Raw genomic sequence first — 18,498 nt, forward strand, 5'->3', positions numbered from 1 at the left:
AACCACCAATAAAACCACCCAAAGATGTAAACCAGAACAAATCCATATACTACAAAGAGAAAACTACAATGCAACCTAATCAACGTCAGATCCATGTCCTAACATACAACCGAAATCTACAACCTACTCTACGAAGGGGGAATTGACATCCTTTTCATCACAGAAACCTGGCTAGATGTAAATACCAAGTCATACTACACTACTGCCTACCTGACAACTTCAAATGCAAGCAAGCGAACGGAAAAGGAAAAAAAGAGGGGTAGGGCTCACAGTAGCCTACAAAGAGCACCTAGCAATCGAAACATTGGAGCCTTTAAACATCCAGAACTGCAAATCCCTATCTTCCACCTTACCACGGGACCACAATCAAACCTCACATTCATACCCATCTACATGCCTCTGACCTACGACACCACCTTCACAATACCTTCATAGAAGCCGTCACTAATCTAGCCATCAAACGACCATATTTTCACTCTCAGGAACTTCAATATATGCTTTGAAGTAGAGAACCCCCAACTCGCCGAATACATTATCCAATCAACTTGAGACCATGAATCTTCGACAGATGGTGAAAGGGTCGACACACATAGCAGGACACACCCTAGACGCAATCTTCACCCCAAAAAACCTGATCATGATAGCACCTCCCACCCAAATACTATGTAGTGACCACCCCATCCCTTTTGTGATTCAAATACTATCAAACCCATCCAAAAATTCACTAAAATACCCACCAATTTCAAAAAGAAACTGAAAAACCATCAGGAGCAGTAACCTAGAAGAACAACTAGAAGCGGCAAAGCCAACAGCAATGTCATTGGATATGACAGACGGAAAAGCAAACCTCATACAGAAATGGATCGAAGAAACAATAGATATCCTCTGCCCAGAAAAACTCCTCACCCCATCAAAAAAGAAAGCAGTGGCGAGATGGTTCACTCCTCACCTAAAAGCAATGAAAAGAACTAACCGTAAACTACAGCACGATTGGAGGAAATACACCAATGAAGACAAAAGAGTAAAATTCCGAATACAAATTAGAGCATACAAATCCAAAATACTCATAGCAAATAAGAAGCATTGCGACAATCAGATCAGGAAAGCCACCAACACTCGAGTTATTCAACATCATAAATGAGATGAAAAACACATCCGGATGCAACAACTCACCAGTATCCTCCCAAAAACAATGCAATGATCTTGCAGATCACTTCAAGAAAAAAAAATCACCAACTTTTCACTGAGTCATACAAAGCAAACCAATCAACCAATCAATTTCCTGATTTATTGTGCGTTATAGTACATTAATTGGACTTTTCACACAGTTGACACATTTGAACACAATTTACACAATCATTTGAACACAATTTACACAATACAAATTAACAAACATTTGAACATTTTAAAACATCTTAAAACCACAATTTCCACATAATTAATACAAGTACAAAATGCAAAGTTCTGAATTCAAAATTCAGAATTCACTGTAAAACCTAAAATGTCATCCCATTAAGAATTTAAATCTACCTCCACACATTCCAAGAATCTTAACGATAAAGAAATGTCACTGGTATTTAAAATTCTGATCCATAGCTCCACCCCCAGTACATGGACAATTGATGCAAAGGTGCTTGAGGATCTCATCCTCTTTTCCACAATAACGACAGTCTCATTCCCCTATGCACCTTTCTTCTTGCCCCCAACACCTCCCTAGTTGGAAACAGATTGAGCTTCAGGCGCAACATTTTAAACCTAAAGTCTCTCGATGGGTGCTTTTTCAGATAAGGGGCCAAAACATTGAAAGTAATTCCACACAACTGCAGCAACACATCGACACCAACAATCTCATCCAAACCTACCAATCCAGGTTCAGTCCCAGATGCAGCACAAAGACAGCAACCACACATGCGGTCGACAACGCCCTCAACATCCTTGATAACTGCCCCCACAGCCTCCTGGTTTTACTCGACCTCTTGGCCTCTTTTGACACAGTAGATCACCCGGTGCTTACGGACACCCTACATCAGCACATGAGGATCGGCAACCTTGTCCTATGCTGGTAGAAGTCCTACCTCACCAACCGCCAGTTTGTTCAGATGGACACCTCTAGATCGCCAATGCTACTAGTGACCGGTGGAGTACCGCAGGGTTCCACCCTCTCCCCAGTGATCTTTAATCTATACATGGAGCCGCTGGGAGCTCACCGAGCCACACACAATATCCACATCCACCAATATGCCCAAAACACACAGCTTTACCTCAAGATCGACTCCATCAAGGCGATCCATAGGCTAAAAACCTGCCTCTCGCTGAACTCGGATGTCCAGTGCATAGTTGAAGCTCAACCCCAAGACTGAAGTCCTACTCCTCACCAATAACACAACACCCAAACATACAGACCTGGCTATCAACCATGAACTCTGAGGCATTCACACCTGAGCTCACCTCCTGCGCCATGTCCCTGGGTTCAACATCGACAAACACCTCTCCTTCAAGAAACACATTTCTAAGAAAACTCAGACAGATTGGTATCAACTCTCCCTCCTGCGGAAAGTCAAGCTCTTTCTCCCTTTGGACAGCATTAAGAGCCACTGTTCAAGCATTAGTGCTATCCCACCTGGATGGGGGCAATGCACTCCTCAAAGGCCTCCCGTTGTCCTCCCTTGTGCCCCTGAGAAGTGTCCTACACATGGTTTCACGCCTCATCAAGGGTCTCTAATTGCAGAGAAACTCAACATCTCCAGCGGCCAGTGCACCATCAGAAGAAAGGGCATGTGCACTGCAAAAAGGAAAGAACCAGAAAACAAGTCTTCTCTGCCTACGGCCCAAGACTATAGCACTTCCTCCCCATCAGCATCAGACTTGCGCCCATGCTCCAACAATTCAGAAAGTAACTCAAGACCCACCTCTTCAAGGAATCTCTGCTCCTCAACACCTAGGCCATCATGTCGCCCCTCGCACCACCTGACTTGCTAGATACCACCGGCCCCTTTTTCCCCACCATATGGTACAGCTGTACTCCTCGTCTGTGCCCCTCGGTATACCTGTTCTGTTGTTACCTCTGAAAAGCGCTCGGTTATGTATCTGTATTGTTGTATACCCCTGTAAAGCACTCTGTTACTTCTCAAAGCTAGGCCCGCACACAATAAATGCAAGAATAATAACATTGACAGGAGAATCTGACCTGTATAATGGCTCTCTTGTAGATGTCTAGCACCTTTGGCTTGAGTCCGCTGTTACACACTGACTGCAGACATGCCAGTCTCAATATCTTAATCAAGGGGTGCTTCTGTGCAATACAGTCCTCGATGTAATTGTTAACCTACAAAAAACACACCATTACCAAATGAACCTTCAGCAAATTCAAAACTGAGAAATGCACTTCATTAGTCATCGCAACCCCAAAAATTTCCCATATCACTTTATTCCAAAAATACTTTCTAGCCAACATTGCAGGAGGTACATCTCTAAAATAAGGTGCTGTACATAGACAATGCTAGACCATGCAATCGAGCGGCAGTAGTGGTTAGTGTAGGTTTCATATAGTGGGGCCTAAGTGTTCTCTGCTTTGGCACAAGCGAGCCAGATCACACACAGGACGGTTTGGCTTTGGTGCACATAAAGAAACAAAGAGAAAGAGCACAATCATCAATACCTATCCCGGGATGTGACCAATAAGAGGCCTAGGTGTCTGGCATTCAGAGTTCTGGCAAGCGCTTTTTTCCTGTGAGCTGGGACTTGCTCCCCACCACACATGAGGTCTCTAGGCATATGCAGCTGTGCATGCTATTCTATTACAAATTGGGTCAGCATGCAGCCAGCTCTCCAGCAGCCATCTTCAACCCTCTGAGAATGGAAGACAGAGCTCTTTGCGTTTCAGTCCCAGCTTTTCAATAATGGGCAACAATATACTCTCCAAAGGTTCATTTTGGACAGAGTGCTACAGTGAAGAACCGAGCCCAGGACTAAAACCGAGCCCTCCAGGCATGATTTGTGACGAGTCGGCATGTGCCGACCTGCACAGGTCGTCCTCAACGCGTCTTACTACCCTACACCTTCAATGGGGCCTGACCCTCCCCCATTTGTTCCCCATGCCCTGAATTTTGAATGTGGGCCTGCACTACATACACCCACTACTCCTGCACTGCCCTCAAAATCATCACCACTTGTCATGCCGGTTCCCAGGCCGCATTGCATCCTGGAATTCTACATGTCCCTAGGCCGTGCTTGCTGGTGTGGTGAGCTGGCATGTTGCGGCCCGGAGGCCAGGGGGTATAGCCCGTCCATACCTCTGGTCTACACTACTAAACAAAATGAGAATGCATTACTTACCGTAAAAGCATTTCTGATGGTTGTATCTGCTTAGATTCACATGCTGTGCATATGTCCGACATCCAGTGGTCACTGCGGAGTATTGCATTTTGTTTTTCGTAGTCGAAAAAGGGGACGTCGACAAGGCGTGTCTGAAACACTATCCCTATAGTGACGTGCATTGTACCCACAATCCCTCACGCGTCGAGGTCCCTCTGTTTGTATTTTTCTGCCCTGAGGGAGCCTTTTAGACGTGAGTGAGTACAGAAAAGAGAGAGAGATATATATAAAGGAAGTCTATGTTCCTTCCATCCGAGTGGGGAGGAAGGGTGGGCGCATGTGAATCTAAGCAGATACAACCATCAGAAATGCTTTTACGGTAAGTAATGCATTCTCTTCTGATGTTTGTTAATCTGCTTAGAATCACATGCTGTGCATAGACTAGCGAGCAGTACCCGGAGTTGGCGGTGGGTTATGAGAAGGAACAGTAGAGAAAAGGTGTCGTAATACTGCCTGCCCCACCTGGGAGTCAGATCTAGAGTGTGTATCTAGACAGTAGTGTTTTGTAAAGGTGTGCACAGAACTCCAGGTAGCCGCTTTGCAGATGGACTCAAGGGGAACATTTGCAATGAATGCTATGGATGCCCCCGGCCTCGAGTAGAGTGTGCTCTTGGCCTAAAGGGCAGTTCTCTCTTAACAAGAGTATAGCAGAGAGTGATGCATTGAACAATCCATCTAGAAATAGTGGACTTTGAAACCGCATCTCCTTCTCTTCCTGCTGCCACCGAGACGAAGAACTGATTAGTCTTCCTCAGTGGTCTGGTTCTTTCCATGTAGAACATGACCGCTCTGCGTACATCTAGTGTGTGCAGAGTCCTTTCTCCCAAATTGGAAGGATTTTGAAAGAACGTTGGTAGTTCTATAGATTGGTTTACGTGGAATTTAGAAATAAATTTCGGAGCAAACCTAGGGTGAGTGCGTAGAACCACCTTATCTCTGTGAACTGTAACGAAGGGGTCTAGAATAGAAAGAGCCTGAAGTTCACTTACTCTCCTGATGGAGGTGATAGCTATTAAAAAAACAGTCTTAAGAGTGAGGAGTTTAAGAGATGCTTTGTGCATGGGTTCGAATGGAGAGCCCATGAGTCTGGTAAGTACCACATTAAGGTCCCATCCGGGAGCTGGGTCAGCTATCGGGGGGTGTATTCTCTTTACTCCCTCCATGAAGGCCTTGATAACAGGGATCCTCCACCACGACACTGAGTTGGGAAGTGGTGTATGCAGAAAGTGCCGCTAGGTGGACTTTAATGGAGTTAAACACTAGACCTGAATCCAATAGGTGGGTCAGGTATAGGACCACATGTGTGGGAGAGCAGTCAATAGGGTTGATGCTCTTTCTCCTGCACCAGATGACAAATCTTTTCCACTTGCTAGAATAGCAGTGGCGAGTGTTCGGTTTTCTGGCTTCCCTGAGGATGTCCATGCATCTTTGCGGGAGTTGTAGATGTCCGAACTCTATGATCTCAGGAGCCAAGCTGCTAAGTTCATGTTCTGGGGGCATGGGTGCAGGGTCCTGCCCTTGTCCTGAGACAGCATGTTGTACGGGCAGGGGAGTTTTACTGGGGGAGATAGAGACATCTCCATCAAGTGAGCGAACCATGGTTGTCGTGCCCACATTGGGGCCACTAGTATCATGGTTACTTGTTCCTGGTGCATCTTGTGCACCACTCTGTTGAGAAGGGGAGTCGGGGGAAAAGCGTAAACAAATTTCCCTGACCATAGCATCGACAGACCGTTCCCCTTGGATTGGTTCTGGGGATACCTGGAGGCGTAACTTAGGCATTGTGAGTTCTCCAGGGTTGCGAACAGGTCTATCTCTGGGAATCCCCATTTTGTGAAGATGTCGAAGACGATGTCTTCGTGCAGGCGCCATTCGTACTCTCCGGGCAGGGGGAAATCTCTGCTGAGTCTGTCTGCCAGCAGATTGAGTTCCCCGGGTACATGTAGTGACAGTAGGAACATGTCCTGTTTGAGAGCCCACTTCCATATATTCTGGGCCAGTTTGGACAGGCCTGGAGAGTGGGTGCCCCCTTGCTTGTTGATGTAGTACATGGCTGTAGTGCTGTCTGTAAGGACCATTACTGTCTTGCCTTGTAGGTGTTCCTGGAAGGCTTTTAGCGCCTTGAACACCGCTAGTAGCTCCAGTAGATTGATGTGTTTGGATGCTACGTTCGGAGTCCACACTCCGTGAGCAGTCTGATGGGATAGGTGCGCCCCCCATCCAGTGAGGGATGCGTCTGTGGTTAGAGTGGCTTCCGCCGCGGGTGTGGCAAAGGGTTTCCCTTTTCCCATGTTTTCCTTTGTCCACCACCGTAGCGAGAGAACCAAGGCCTGCGAGACCACCACTAGATCTTCCAATAGTCCGCTGGCCTGACACCACTGGCTGTTGAGCCACTCTTGCATTGGGCGCATGCGCAGGCGCGCGTGAGGTACCAAATAAATACAGGACGCCATCATTCCTAGCAAGCGCATTGCTTTGCGTACCGTCACCTCTCGGCCGGTTACATATGGAGGGATTTGAAACAGCATGTTTTGGACCCTCTCTTTGGAGGGGAAGACGAGGCCGTCCCTTGTTTGAATTAGAGCCCCTAGGAATTGTTTGATTTGACTGGGGTATAAACTGGACTTCTTTTCGTTGATGGAGAAACCCAGCTTGAACAAAAGGTCTACCGTCTTTTGGGTATTGGAGAAGCATGTTTCGTAAGAATCCCCTGTTATGAGCCAGTCGTCGAGGTAAGGGTAAACTGGAATGGACAACCTGCGCAGGTGGGCCGCTGCCACTGCCAGCACCTTCGTGAATACCCTTGGTGCTGATGCTATACCGAAGGGTAGCACTTTGAACTGGTAGTGTTTGCCCTCTATCATGAACTTTAGGTATTTTCTGTGCGCTGGCAACATTAAAATATGAAAGTATGCATCTTTCATGTCCAATGTTGTCATGTAATCTCCCTGAGAAAGCAGTGGGCTCACTTCCTGTAAGGTTACCATACGAAACTTTTGGGGTTTGATAAACTTGTTCGCTGGGCGCAGATCTAATACAGGGCGCATGGTTAGATCCTTTTTGGGTACAAGGAAGTACACTGAATAAATACCTTCCGTTACCTGAGATAGAGGCACGACCTCTATGGCTCCTTTTTCCAGCAGTAGTTGTACTTCTTGGAGAAGGATGGCAAGATGTTCCGGTGTCATGCGACGTCCCCTCGGGGGTCTGTAGGATGGGGAACTGTTGAATTCGATACAGTATCCATGGGCTACGGTGGAAAGTACCCAACGGTCTGACGTTATCTCCTCCCATGCAGGAAGAAAGGATGTTATCCGGCCCCCGACCGGTGTTGCATGGGAGGGGACGCGAATCTTCGCGTCACTTGGAGTTGTTGGGGGCTTGGGAGCCTCTGGGGGTGGATCCCCGACCTCTCCCCTTACCCCGGCGTTGGCCTCTTTGGCTGTACTGCCCACTATTGGTTTGGTAATTGGTGGCAGGGTATTGTTGATGTTGACTTTGTTGTTGTTGCTGGCGTTGGAAACGAAAAAAGCGTTTGTTGCCATAGCCGCGTCTGGTAGTGGGCCTAGAGATCTGGTCAAGAGTCTTGATAGTATCGAACTCTTTTTTTAGCCATCTCTAGAGCTTCATCCACCGCTTTTCCGAAGAGGTTAGAGTCTTCGACAGGTTTATTTATCAAAGACGCCTGTGTCTCCGGTTTAAAGCCTGAGTTGCGCAGCCATACATGGCGTTTTAGGAGTATTCCCTGCACTATGGAACGTCCCGCTGTTTCTGCCACGTCCAAAGAGTTTTTTACAATGCTCTGGTTCACCTGGGTTCCTTCGCCAATAGTTGAAAGTAGGCGTGTACGTAAAGGCTCCGGTGCTTCCTCTGCGTCCTTGCGCAGTTTGGACCACTGCGCGTCTGCGTAGCTAGCAAGCAAGGAATTGTTGTTCGCAATTCTTGCGGAGAAGGCAGCCGAGGAAGTTACTCTCTTTGCAAGGGCATATAGCCTCTTGCCCTCCTTGTCAGGGGGGTGCCTCACTGGAGGAAAAGTGGTACCCCTGCCCTCTTTCTAGTATTAGATACGACTAGGGAATCCGGTATGGAATGTCCCCTAATGTAGAGCGGGTCTGAGGGTGAAGGAGTGAAAAGTTTTTCAATTCTCGGATTGACCCCTCTGATCAATGCGGGAGTGGACAGCGAAGGGATAATTCTTCTCTTCACTGAAGCGAGGAGGGGAATGGTCTGGCTGACCGGGGGTTTCTCTTTAATAACTCTTTCTACAAAGTCCAATTCTGGAGAGAGCTCCCCAGTGTCCAGTTCGAAATGCGCTGCAGCTCTGCGCAACAGTGCATTGAAAGTGGGCTGATCGTCGATTGGAGACCTGTTCCTAACCGGAGAAATGTCCGGAGGAGTTAGGTTTAGGACATCAGTGTCGGAATATACTGATGGGGATTGCCAGGGGTGCGAAGGTCCTTCTTCTGGGTTTTCTCCGAAGCCTTCTTCTATAATGTCTGGGCTGTCTTCCAGACATTCCTCCTGGCACTGTCCTTCTTCATTGTCCATGAAATCATCTTCTTCCTCCAAGTATTGTTCCTCCCCAGTGAGGTCGTATACCTTATGGAAGTCTGAGGCTGTGTCCTGCTGGGGATCGACTAGCCTCGGATTTTTGGCCCTGGGGTGTTCCTGAGAGCCTTCTCTAGTCCTCTTGTGAGTTAGAGAGGTCTGGGTACTCAAAGTTTTCCATCCTCTCCATACAGAGGTGGAGTCTTTCCATGGTTTCATGGGGTACCCCAGAGCGGTCTGGCGGGGGAAAAAAAGAGTCATTTAACTGGAAATGGCTCGACCTCTCCCAAAGCGTCGAGGAAAGTGTCCCGTCGCCCTCCGAAAAACCTTCAGGTGTGCCGGGTGACCCCCCATTGAAGGGGGTAGTCCCTGCCTTTCTTCGGGCTTTTTCGGCGTGTCTTTGGACTTACGCGTAGCGCTCGACGTGTTCTTCGGCGTACGCTTCTGGGCGTTGGCTACAGCGATCCTTGCCAAGCTATCGGCGACTCGTTTGTCGGCGACTCGTTTGTCAGCGGAAGCTTGTGTTTTCGACGCTATGGGTGTCGAACGCTCTACGGCGGTCTGCGCCTTCTGTTGATGCGCGCCGGCCGATGGTTTGGGGGCGGCGCCCTTATTCGCCGAAAGCCCAGTCGATGGTCGCGGCTGCGGTTGCGAGAGGGGCTTCGAACCTGAACGGTCCGAGGAGTCCGCCGGTGGATCCTGCGTCTCCTTGGGCGCCGAAGCTCTTTTCGTCTTAGACGAAGAAGAGCCGTGGGTTGTGTGCTTATGTGTGTCTTTGTGTGCGTCAGTGTCGCCGGGGTGTTCATCCCCATAAGCAGGGCGTGAGCCGAGCCCGTCGGGGCCGGGGACAGACGACGAAGCGCGCAAGCGCTCCTTAGAGGGGGTTTCGACTTCCGTAGCGGAGGTCGTGTTATCGCGTTCCTCGTCACTTGCGGTGGTAGCAGCGGCGGGTGAACCTTCGGCCTTCGACATCGCGTAGGCCGCCCACCTTTTAACCCTACGGTCTTTTAGAGTTTTAGGCTTAAGAAGCCGACAAGCCGCGCAACCTTCCTCCTTGTGATCGAGGGGCAAGCAGCGGTTACACCGTGAATGCTTGTCCTTCCAAGTAAATTTGCCTTTGCAAAGCGGGCAAAACCTAAAGGGTGTCCTCTCCATAGCCGAGGCAATAAATCGAGATAAACACCCCAAGGGAAAGGAAGGGGAAAGGGAAAGGCATTCTCAGAAAGACCCAGAGATGTCCCACGACCCCACTCTCCCTACTGTATATGGCCTGCGAGGCCAGGCCACGTGTTCGCAGCGCCGAAGGATTTCCTCCACTCGACCCTCCGTCGAAGATTTTGCTCGGCGGAGAACAGCTACAACTGCGTCGAGGGAGGGTTTATTAATATTATTATAAAAAAACGACCGAAGGTCGAGTTGCAATGTCTCTCGAGGAGCTCCGCGTGAAGGCAACCAGAAGCTGGGCGGAAAAAAACAATCTGAGGGACCTCGACGCGTGAGGGATTGTGGGTACAATGCACGTCACTATAGGCTAAACAAAATAGATATTTACATATGCTTCAAGACATAGGGTTTCATTTTCCTGAGCTAAACCGTTCCCCCTGAACTCCAAAAAGATTTTTTGCAGCGTTTGTTGGAGCCAGAGTCATGAGCTACATGGAGGCGGTTCAGGACGGGGGCTGGAAAAATCAATTCCTTTTCAGACCTTGCCCAGACTAAGTGAGGTGATTGGCAACCTGGAGGCACACGCCTTCTCTGCAATGTACAGACACTAGCCTGTGTCTAGTGCCTATGCCGAGGTACATGAGAATACAAAGACCATGCTTGCAGATCTATGCTTTGGCAAAGGATTCACACAGTCTGTGTGTTCATCTGTCATAAGAACCTACGTGTGTCATCCTGTGATTATGTAGGGTAGCACCAGCTAACTTTGTGACAGAACTACCATTCAGTTCCTGTTCACCATTGAAACCCATATTCGGGAAAAAGAGAAGGAAATACCAGCATCCATATGAAGTTTCCCACGCAGGGATTGGGTGACCAGCACTCCACAGAGAAGGCCTTACCAAATGCTGCAGGAGTAAAGAGTGGTTGCAGCAATAGCAACCCAGAGCAACGGCAAATTCCACAAAAGCCACTTGCCCTGGGGAACTTGCAAAACGGTGCAGCAACCCAAGACAAACTCATGAAGTACAAACTGCAGCTGGGCCTTTTATCATTTTAGGAAACCACAGACCCCCAGCAGGAGGGGCATCTGAGATCATTAGGGCATGAAACCAATGCAGGGTCCTCATATATTCACATGAATGACAACCTTTTGCACCCCCAGACAGAAAGGCTCTGAGAAGTCCATCTATAAAAAGCAGATCAAGACAGGCATGAGGGGCAACCAAAGCAGAAAGCACAGGATGGGAAGGGAGTAGCTGCACTAGGAGCCAGGGCACAAGGGCACCTTCACCATGCAAAGATTGCTTTTTACAGTGAATTGTTGCAATGTATTGCTAGCACAGGCAATATGAAAAAAACATGGTTCACCTCTACGTAATGTTCTTATTGATGGACATTCCTCCCACAGATTCCTCATCTTTGATATCCATCTCCTAGTGCAGCTGCACTTCAGAATCTTTCCGCCATCAGGGCGTGCCGCACAGCTCCACCAGACACCTATATGCACCCTGCTCCAGACAGGACGTAGTGGGCAGCATATACTAAGGCGCTGTGCCCTGTGTTTCACCCTTTCCCCCAGCACTCAGACGCTAAAGGACCGCAGAACCAAGTGTACTAGCTATCTGTCAAGAGGTGGGATGAATGTCCACCAGAGAGAACATAACCGAGAGGCAAGTAATTTGTTCTTCCAATGGACTCCTTCCTTCTACAGAATCCTCATATTTGATACACACCCAAGGCAGTACAATGACATGGAGGAGGGAGAATAGCAAGCACACCACCTAAACAAGAAAACTCTGAGGGCAGCTCTGCCAAAAACGAGCATCCTGACCAGACATAGGATCCAAGCAGCAGTGCTTAACGAACATGTGTAATGAAGCCCACCTAGAAGCCTGGCAAATATCTAGAACAGCGACAGCACAATGCAGAGCCACAGTGGCAGCCAACCCTCTGGTGGAGAAAGCCCAGAGACCCTCAGGGATCTCCTTGCCAATGCAGCGAATTAACCACCTTTACAGGGTCACAGCCCTGCCAGCAAAGCCACCACTGTAACCAACGAAAGCTGGTCATCATTTCTGGTCTCCCTTGTCTTAGAGACATAGAACATGAGGGCTCACCCCGGATCCAGCCGGTGGAAACACTCCTCTGACTTGGAAGGATGAGGCAGGGGGAAAAAACACTGGAAGATGGCTCTTTTGGGAGAGATGGAAGAACAGTCCAACTCTCAAAGTCGCCTTCTTGTTGGAGAAAAATGGTATTACCCAAATGTACCTTTTACAATTGACCTAATAATAGTGGTCCTAATTGACCTTCTGCACAAATGACCTTTACTATATATATATATATATATATATATATATATATATATATATATATATATATATATATATATATATATATATATATATATATATATATATATGTGTGTGGGGTGGGCTTGGGGTAATAAATAATATAATGGGATTGGGTATTGGGTAGGGGGTTGTGGTTTTTTTTGATTGAGTGGGGGGTTTCCCACACCTATATGTCCTAATTGACCTTCATTACACGACCAATTGTGAAAAGGACAATTCTCCCACGATCAATTGTGAAAAGGTCAATTAGCATACATCCAGAAAAACAAGTAGGGAGCTTCAACTCACAACTGGAACTCACTCACCAGTCTACTGTAAATTATGGCAAGCATGAAAATCACCTTAAGGGTAACCTGAAAAAAATAAGAATGAAGGGGCTCAAGTGGACCTCCCACTAAAAACTTATTAGAAGGACCCCTCAGGAACTGAATGACTGTGGGAATTGTAAAAAATGAGCCTTGCTCCAGGGTCCTCTTGAAAACAAACAGCTGCAAGAAATTCCTTAACTCTACCAGATGCTGCGTAGCAAGTAAAAGGATACAGATACCTTTCCCGGCACCAAGCTAAAAATGAGTGCCTCTTGCAGACATAGATGATTTGTTGGCGGGACTCCAAGCGGAGTGGAGCACGTCCAGAACGTCCTCGGACAAATCCAACTCCCTATCGCTTAGACTTTCAGCAGCCACGTTCAGGCAGCAGAGGTTGGGGTGAAGGACCCTCTGCCCTGCTGCTCCCCCCTCCTCTGAGTGGGAGAGGCGATCCATCCTCTGAACTAGATGCCAGGGAAGGCAGATGGCCATGTCCAGAAAATCTGGGTACCGTGTTCTCCGAGCACAGTATGGAGCAATCCAGCTCATAAAGTACGCAAACAGGCACCGTTCTTGTGAGAACCAGTGGTACGACGGGAATCGGTGGGAATGCATAGAGCAGGTCAAAGTCCCACTGGACTGTCAAGACGTCAGGGGAATTCCCTAGAGCAGAACCACTTGCACCTTATGGAAATACAAATGTACACAAATCATAGTTAATGAAGGTTCCAGAGGGGGCAAAACAATCATAAAACACAGCCAGAGGCCACCATAAAAATCGAAAAACACTTTAGCAACCAAGGCAGTACACTTCATAGTAAAGTAATTACATTGACCCTCATGACGGGTCCGGCGGTATCCGAGCCGGTAAAACCGGCAGGTAGCTGCCGGCCCTGTAATGCTTTACTGGCGCCCGACTTGCCGGAAACACCGGGCCATTACAATACCGGGGGTCCGGTAAGTCAGGCGCCGGTAAAATGTTGATACCATTCCCATACAGTCCCATGGGAGTGAAGACCACGGAAGCACCGGCACCGTTAATGACAGTGCCGGTGCTTTCGTGAAAGTCTGTGGGCGGGTTCCGTTCTGCCCAGGAAGTCAGACCTGCCGGGTGGGAGAGCACCCGCCACACAGACTAAGAATACCGGCACGGTTCTTTCCAGACCGGCAAGTTGTAATGAGGGCCATTGTCACCAAAAATAGTTACAGTGTAAATATAAAATAGTTACAGTGTAAATATGCATTCACAGTTGAAATTGAAGTGGAAAGCATTTTTTTTTTAAAATGCGTTATATTCACAGGTCTCACTTAAAAGTCTCTGGCCTAAAACTCACTGGATCCAGGAAAAATGTCAAGCACCCCCACAATCACATTGGAAAATTTTCAGGAGAGTAAAAAGTTCCCATAGAGTAAACAGGACAAAATCAATCCGTATTTATGGAGAAAAGGTTGGAAAGTCCCAGTTCTACCCCACAGACACGGATTCGCAGAAAAACAATCCCATGGAGGACCAGATAAGTCAGACCGGATTACAGTGGCCGAACAGCCTGTAGATGGTCCCAGGATAGAATGCATGGTCCAGCACACAAGTGAAAACAATAGATGGACAGAGGATGAACGTATGGACGCAGAAAGCACAAACCAGAGTCAGCCCAGCACACAGTGTTAAACGAGTGTGTCCAAATGTGATCCTAAAATTGCAGCAATGGCAGTTATTCCTCCAGCAGGTTAAAACAAAAAACTGCTCCTCAGAAAATTCCAGTAGCAAGATAGAGCTTAGGTGCAGGATATTCTGTTAAGTATCACCACTCATATGGGACGGCCTAAGTCAGCCCACCAATCACATTAGCGAATTAGAGACACAGAGTTATGAGGGTAGACCATCTGGTTGACCCCTAAGTCAGCAACTCAACCCACACTATGTCCATGCGATCCTATATGGACTGCCCAGGGACAGATTTGCCTAAACCAGGAAAAAAAAACAGTATGGAGGCTGCCTCACTGAGGCTCAGAAAGAACCCACGTGGCCAGAACATTCAGTTTGGGCCTTTCTTGAGGTAGCCCTGAACAAAGGAATCCCCTAAAACAAAATGGCCAACAGCAAGATGTAATGAAAATACTAAAAAGGTATATTGGGCCAACAATGCGGTAAAACAACTTGTACCCTTGGTGAACCCAACACTAAATAACAGTTGCAACCAACCTACTCCACTGTAGGGCGATATAAATCACACTTAGGAACAAATTGGGTACTTAAGAATCACATTTCGGACTGCAAGCCTTATGGGAAAACCATGAGCATATACTCAAAATGAGCCCAAAAGGGTTGCAATCTCAGGGGGACTGGAGTAGAAAACCCTCTGTCCACCAAAATTAGGTGAGTGACCCCAAAATAGAAAATTGGGAAAATCAATAAGTTAAGGGGCTTTAAAAACACACCCTGGAATTACCCAAACATTGAAATTCTGTTCAAGTAATTGGAATGCATTTGTATTTTCAAAAGGTGCAGACATGAATGCATATTTAAATTATTGGCCAAGGTAGATTATACAAATTTGGGTAAACCATGCTGATGGTAATGTCAACATTGAGGATTTATCCCCTTTCCTTTGCTCATGACCGGCGTCCTCTACTTCTGCAGCGACTTAAGAGCAATCACTCAGGAGTGGATTTATAGAATAGATGCTCACCCATGGGAAATTCAACACCACATAGAATACTATTATTGAGCATAATATACATGGAGAAGGTGTTCATTTTTGGATCCTGAAATGGTTAATGTCAATGAGAAAGAATTTCAGAGAGTAGAAAAATGGCCAACTTGCCTTCTCAAACCAAGGGAAATTGTACCTCTTGCATCTTGAAAAAGATTGTTCATATTATTTAAAACGTATGATGTGAAATTGAAAACAGACATCTACAATTGGAGTCCTTGTCAGTTTTTATGATGAAATTACACCTATCTGAAATGCTTTCACCTTACTTTGGGTATGTGTTTTGAAACCATTCATGTGTATATTACTGCTATAGTTTGTAGCCTCCTCATTCGTTTCTTTATTGTATTAAATGTGTTGGCTGTTTCTTTCTATTCTTGCATGAAACATATTGCAATCTCTCTGCAAGCATAGAAGAAGCATGTCCAGCAGGTAAAACATATTAGCTTTACTCCCAGATCATAATACAGGATTCCAGTTACTCTTTAGGTACACTTAAGACCAGAAGTACACACACTGTCCACCCTCAGCTCCCAACTGACATTCTCAGGACACTCGCACACCACCCATCCAACATTCATCGAGTTGTTATTTACCCAAAGTCACCAACATTCTAACATCAAGCAAGGAAAGCAGCAGGACATGTGGATGCCACCACAAGACAAATGCATCTCACTCACGACAGGATACAAGTAAATTGGAGAATTTAAGTAGAAACTGTGTCTCGCATGATTTCTGTAGTGCTGATATGCAACAAAATAAATTCAAAAAAGAAAAATCACAAAGATGCATAAAAAGCAGAAGAGTTCAATTTTGAGCAAGCTTCTGAATTGAAGCGATTCACAAATTCCATAGGTACCCTCACCAGAGCCAACACAGACAGCAGGAGCAACAATCATCTTTGCCTACCTTGTCAGTGTCTATTCCAGACATGAATTCTTGCTCCACTGATAAATTATCAAAGAAGGCTTCTGAAGCTGAAACATAAAATAGACATTCAAAATGTAATGGAAAACTGGAAACTGACTTTACTGATCAGCTCACCACAAATACTTCATCACAGATTTTAAATACAGCTGAGCATATACTATTTATATAAATCGTTATACAACATTGTAAATCGTTACAAAAAAAGGCAGCACTTAAATTAATAAATAACTTTTATAATGCATAGAGTCGAGCTAAAAGTGCACCATCTGTATATATTCAAAGGCTCACTGTGAAGGTAAAGTAATACTTTCATTGAGGTAGGAAAAACATTTAAAAATCTAGGAACACCCATCATCATGCAATGTGATAGAGTTGTGTAATCCTCTTCATGAGCACTATAAGTTTGAGATTGTATTTGCCCCTCATTAGAATCTCGGTTTTTCAATGGATTAGTACCGGCTCAGGAAAATGTGAAAGTTTGGTCGAAAGGACTGGCTGAGTTGTTGGACAGGTTTTAGTGGGAAGAAATAGTAAAGGGTTTAACAGGAAACAGTCATGTTCAAAGCAACCACTTTGAAATGGAGCCAAAGAGAAATGTTTCCAATTCAATTTCCCAGTTCGTGCTGGTCTTACATTTTCTACGTGCGACTTTGTGACCAGCAATGGTTACCACATGGTCTCGGGGAATTAGGGCCATCGCTGCAGCACAGCAACCTGTTTGGCTTATGGAAGTGTCGGGACCTGAATGGCTGCATGTGGATCTGCCGGTGGTTCGGCAAATGTGGTGTCAGTTCAGGTCTGTGGCCTTGTGCAGTGGTCATGCCTGGAAGATGGTTTGTGCATTGCTATTGAAAGGGAGAGGCGATTGGTGTCCAACTTCTTGACAGTTCTGATTTTGAAGATTTGGTTTTATTGATGCACTTGTTTAATTTCAATTTAAATTGTTTATTACATATATCCTTCTAGCCACATGGCCATGGCAGATAATCATTCTTCATGGTTGCTGCTAGCCTTCTTGAGGTTGGTTCCTAGTCCTTTGGTCTGTTAAACCCAAACCACATTCCATCATGGGTGTTTTACTGCCAGTATTAGTTAAAAGGATTAACTGCGGTCGTGTGACTGCGTTTTGTAACCAGATAGAGAAAAGTGGCATTGGAGCTTCTTTTCTCTGGATAAAAATTAGAAAGTGACCCTAACAGTGTTCTTTCTGGACTGGTTCCTTGTGTCCTTCCCCTATAACCTGCCTACAAACTACCAACCACCTCTCTACTATTACACTTGCATGTGAAATAAGGTTATTGAATGGTTTCATGTAATCTTTGGTTTCTTGATTCACTGAAGAGAGAGAACGTGCTGCCCAACAGGGTCTCAAACATGCTATATACAATTAACTAGATACACTGTGAAATGGTACACTGTGAAATGGTCTCCAATATTCCATACAGGGGATTTCAGCCCAAACAAATAGCACCTGCACCAGTAACACTTCACAACATTCCCAAGCGTACACACATTTCCAAATGTCTGTTTCAGCATGCTAGGATTGGTGCTGGTAAATATGTTATGTGAGACAGAAGTAGCTGGACTGGAATAAGGGTAGCTGGAATAGAATCTTTAAGCACACATTTGACAGGACACCACAGGTCAGGATGGAACATCCTGCGAGGAAATCAATGGGAGCTTTTATACATGGCTGCGGCTCTAATCATGGCTGCAGTACTCATGGGAAAAGCGTATTGTAAACAGCCTTTGCAACCCATTCGTCTTTCAAATGTAAACGGTACACAGGTGCAAAGTCAAGATAACGTGATAGGATCAGTCCAAATAGGTACAGCACTACTCAGAAGTCATAGTTGCTATAGTTCAGAGCAAGACTTCACAATGTAGGAAGAAAGGAATGGATATGTATCAGATGAAAACAGACGACTTACTTGTGATGTCTTTAACAAGCTCTGCTATTGAAGTGTGGTTGGCCAGAGACGCTCTTGCTGCCTGCATATGTGGCAACTGCGATACAAACTGTTTGATCTCACCCACAGTTTTAGCGTTGTGCCTTTCCTAAAAATTGAAATATCTATTAGCACATGTTTAGTTGCTTGTGAC

General features: G+C 46.2%; 1 protein-coding gene across 1 annotated transcript in view; it reads right to left on the bottom strand.

Annotated features, from left to right (window-relative positions):
• The window catches only part of VPS33A (VPS33A core subunit of CORVET and HOPS complexes), a 285,704-nt gene that overhangs the window by 67,690 nt on the left and 199,516 nt on the right, over window positions 1-18,498 (bottom strand). The window contains exons 8-10 of the mRNA XM_069619602.1: window positions 18,327-18,453; window positions 16,375-16,442; window positions 3,188-3,325 (exon numbers count right to left, since the gene is read on the bottom strand). Coding sequence (XP_069475703.1) covers window positions 3,188-3,325; window positions 16,375-16,442; window positions 18,327-18,453 — 333 coding nt within the window. The remainder of the gene's footprint in view (window positions 1-3,187; window positions 3,326-16,374; window positions 16,443-18,326; window positions 18,454-18,498) is intronic.

Source organism: Ambystoma mexicanum, chromosome 10 (assembly GCF_040938575.1).
Source record: "Ambystoma mexicanum isolate Mex_15411 chromosome 10, UKY_AmexF1_1, whole genome shotgun sequence".
In the NCBI taxonomy this organism is placed as follows: Eukaryota; Metazoa; Chordata; class Amphibia; order Caudata; family Ambystomatidae; genus Ambystoma; species Ambystoma mexicanum.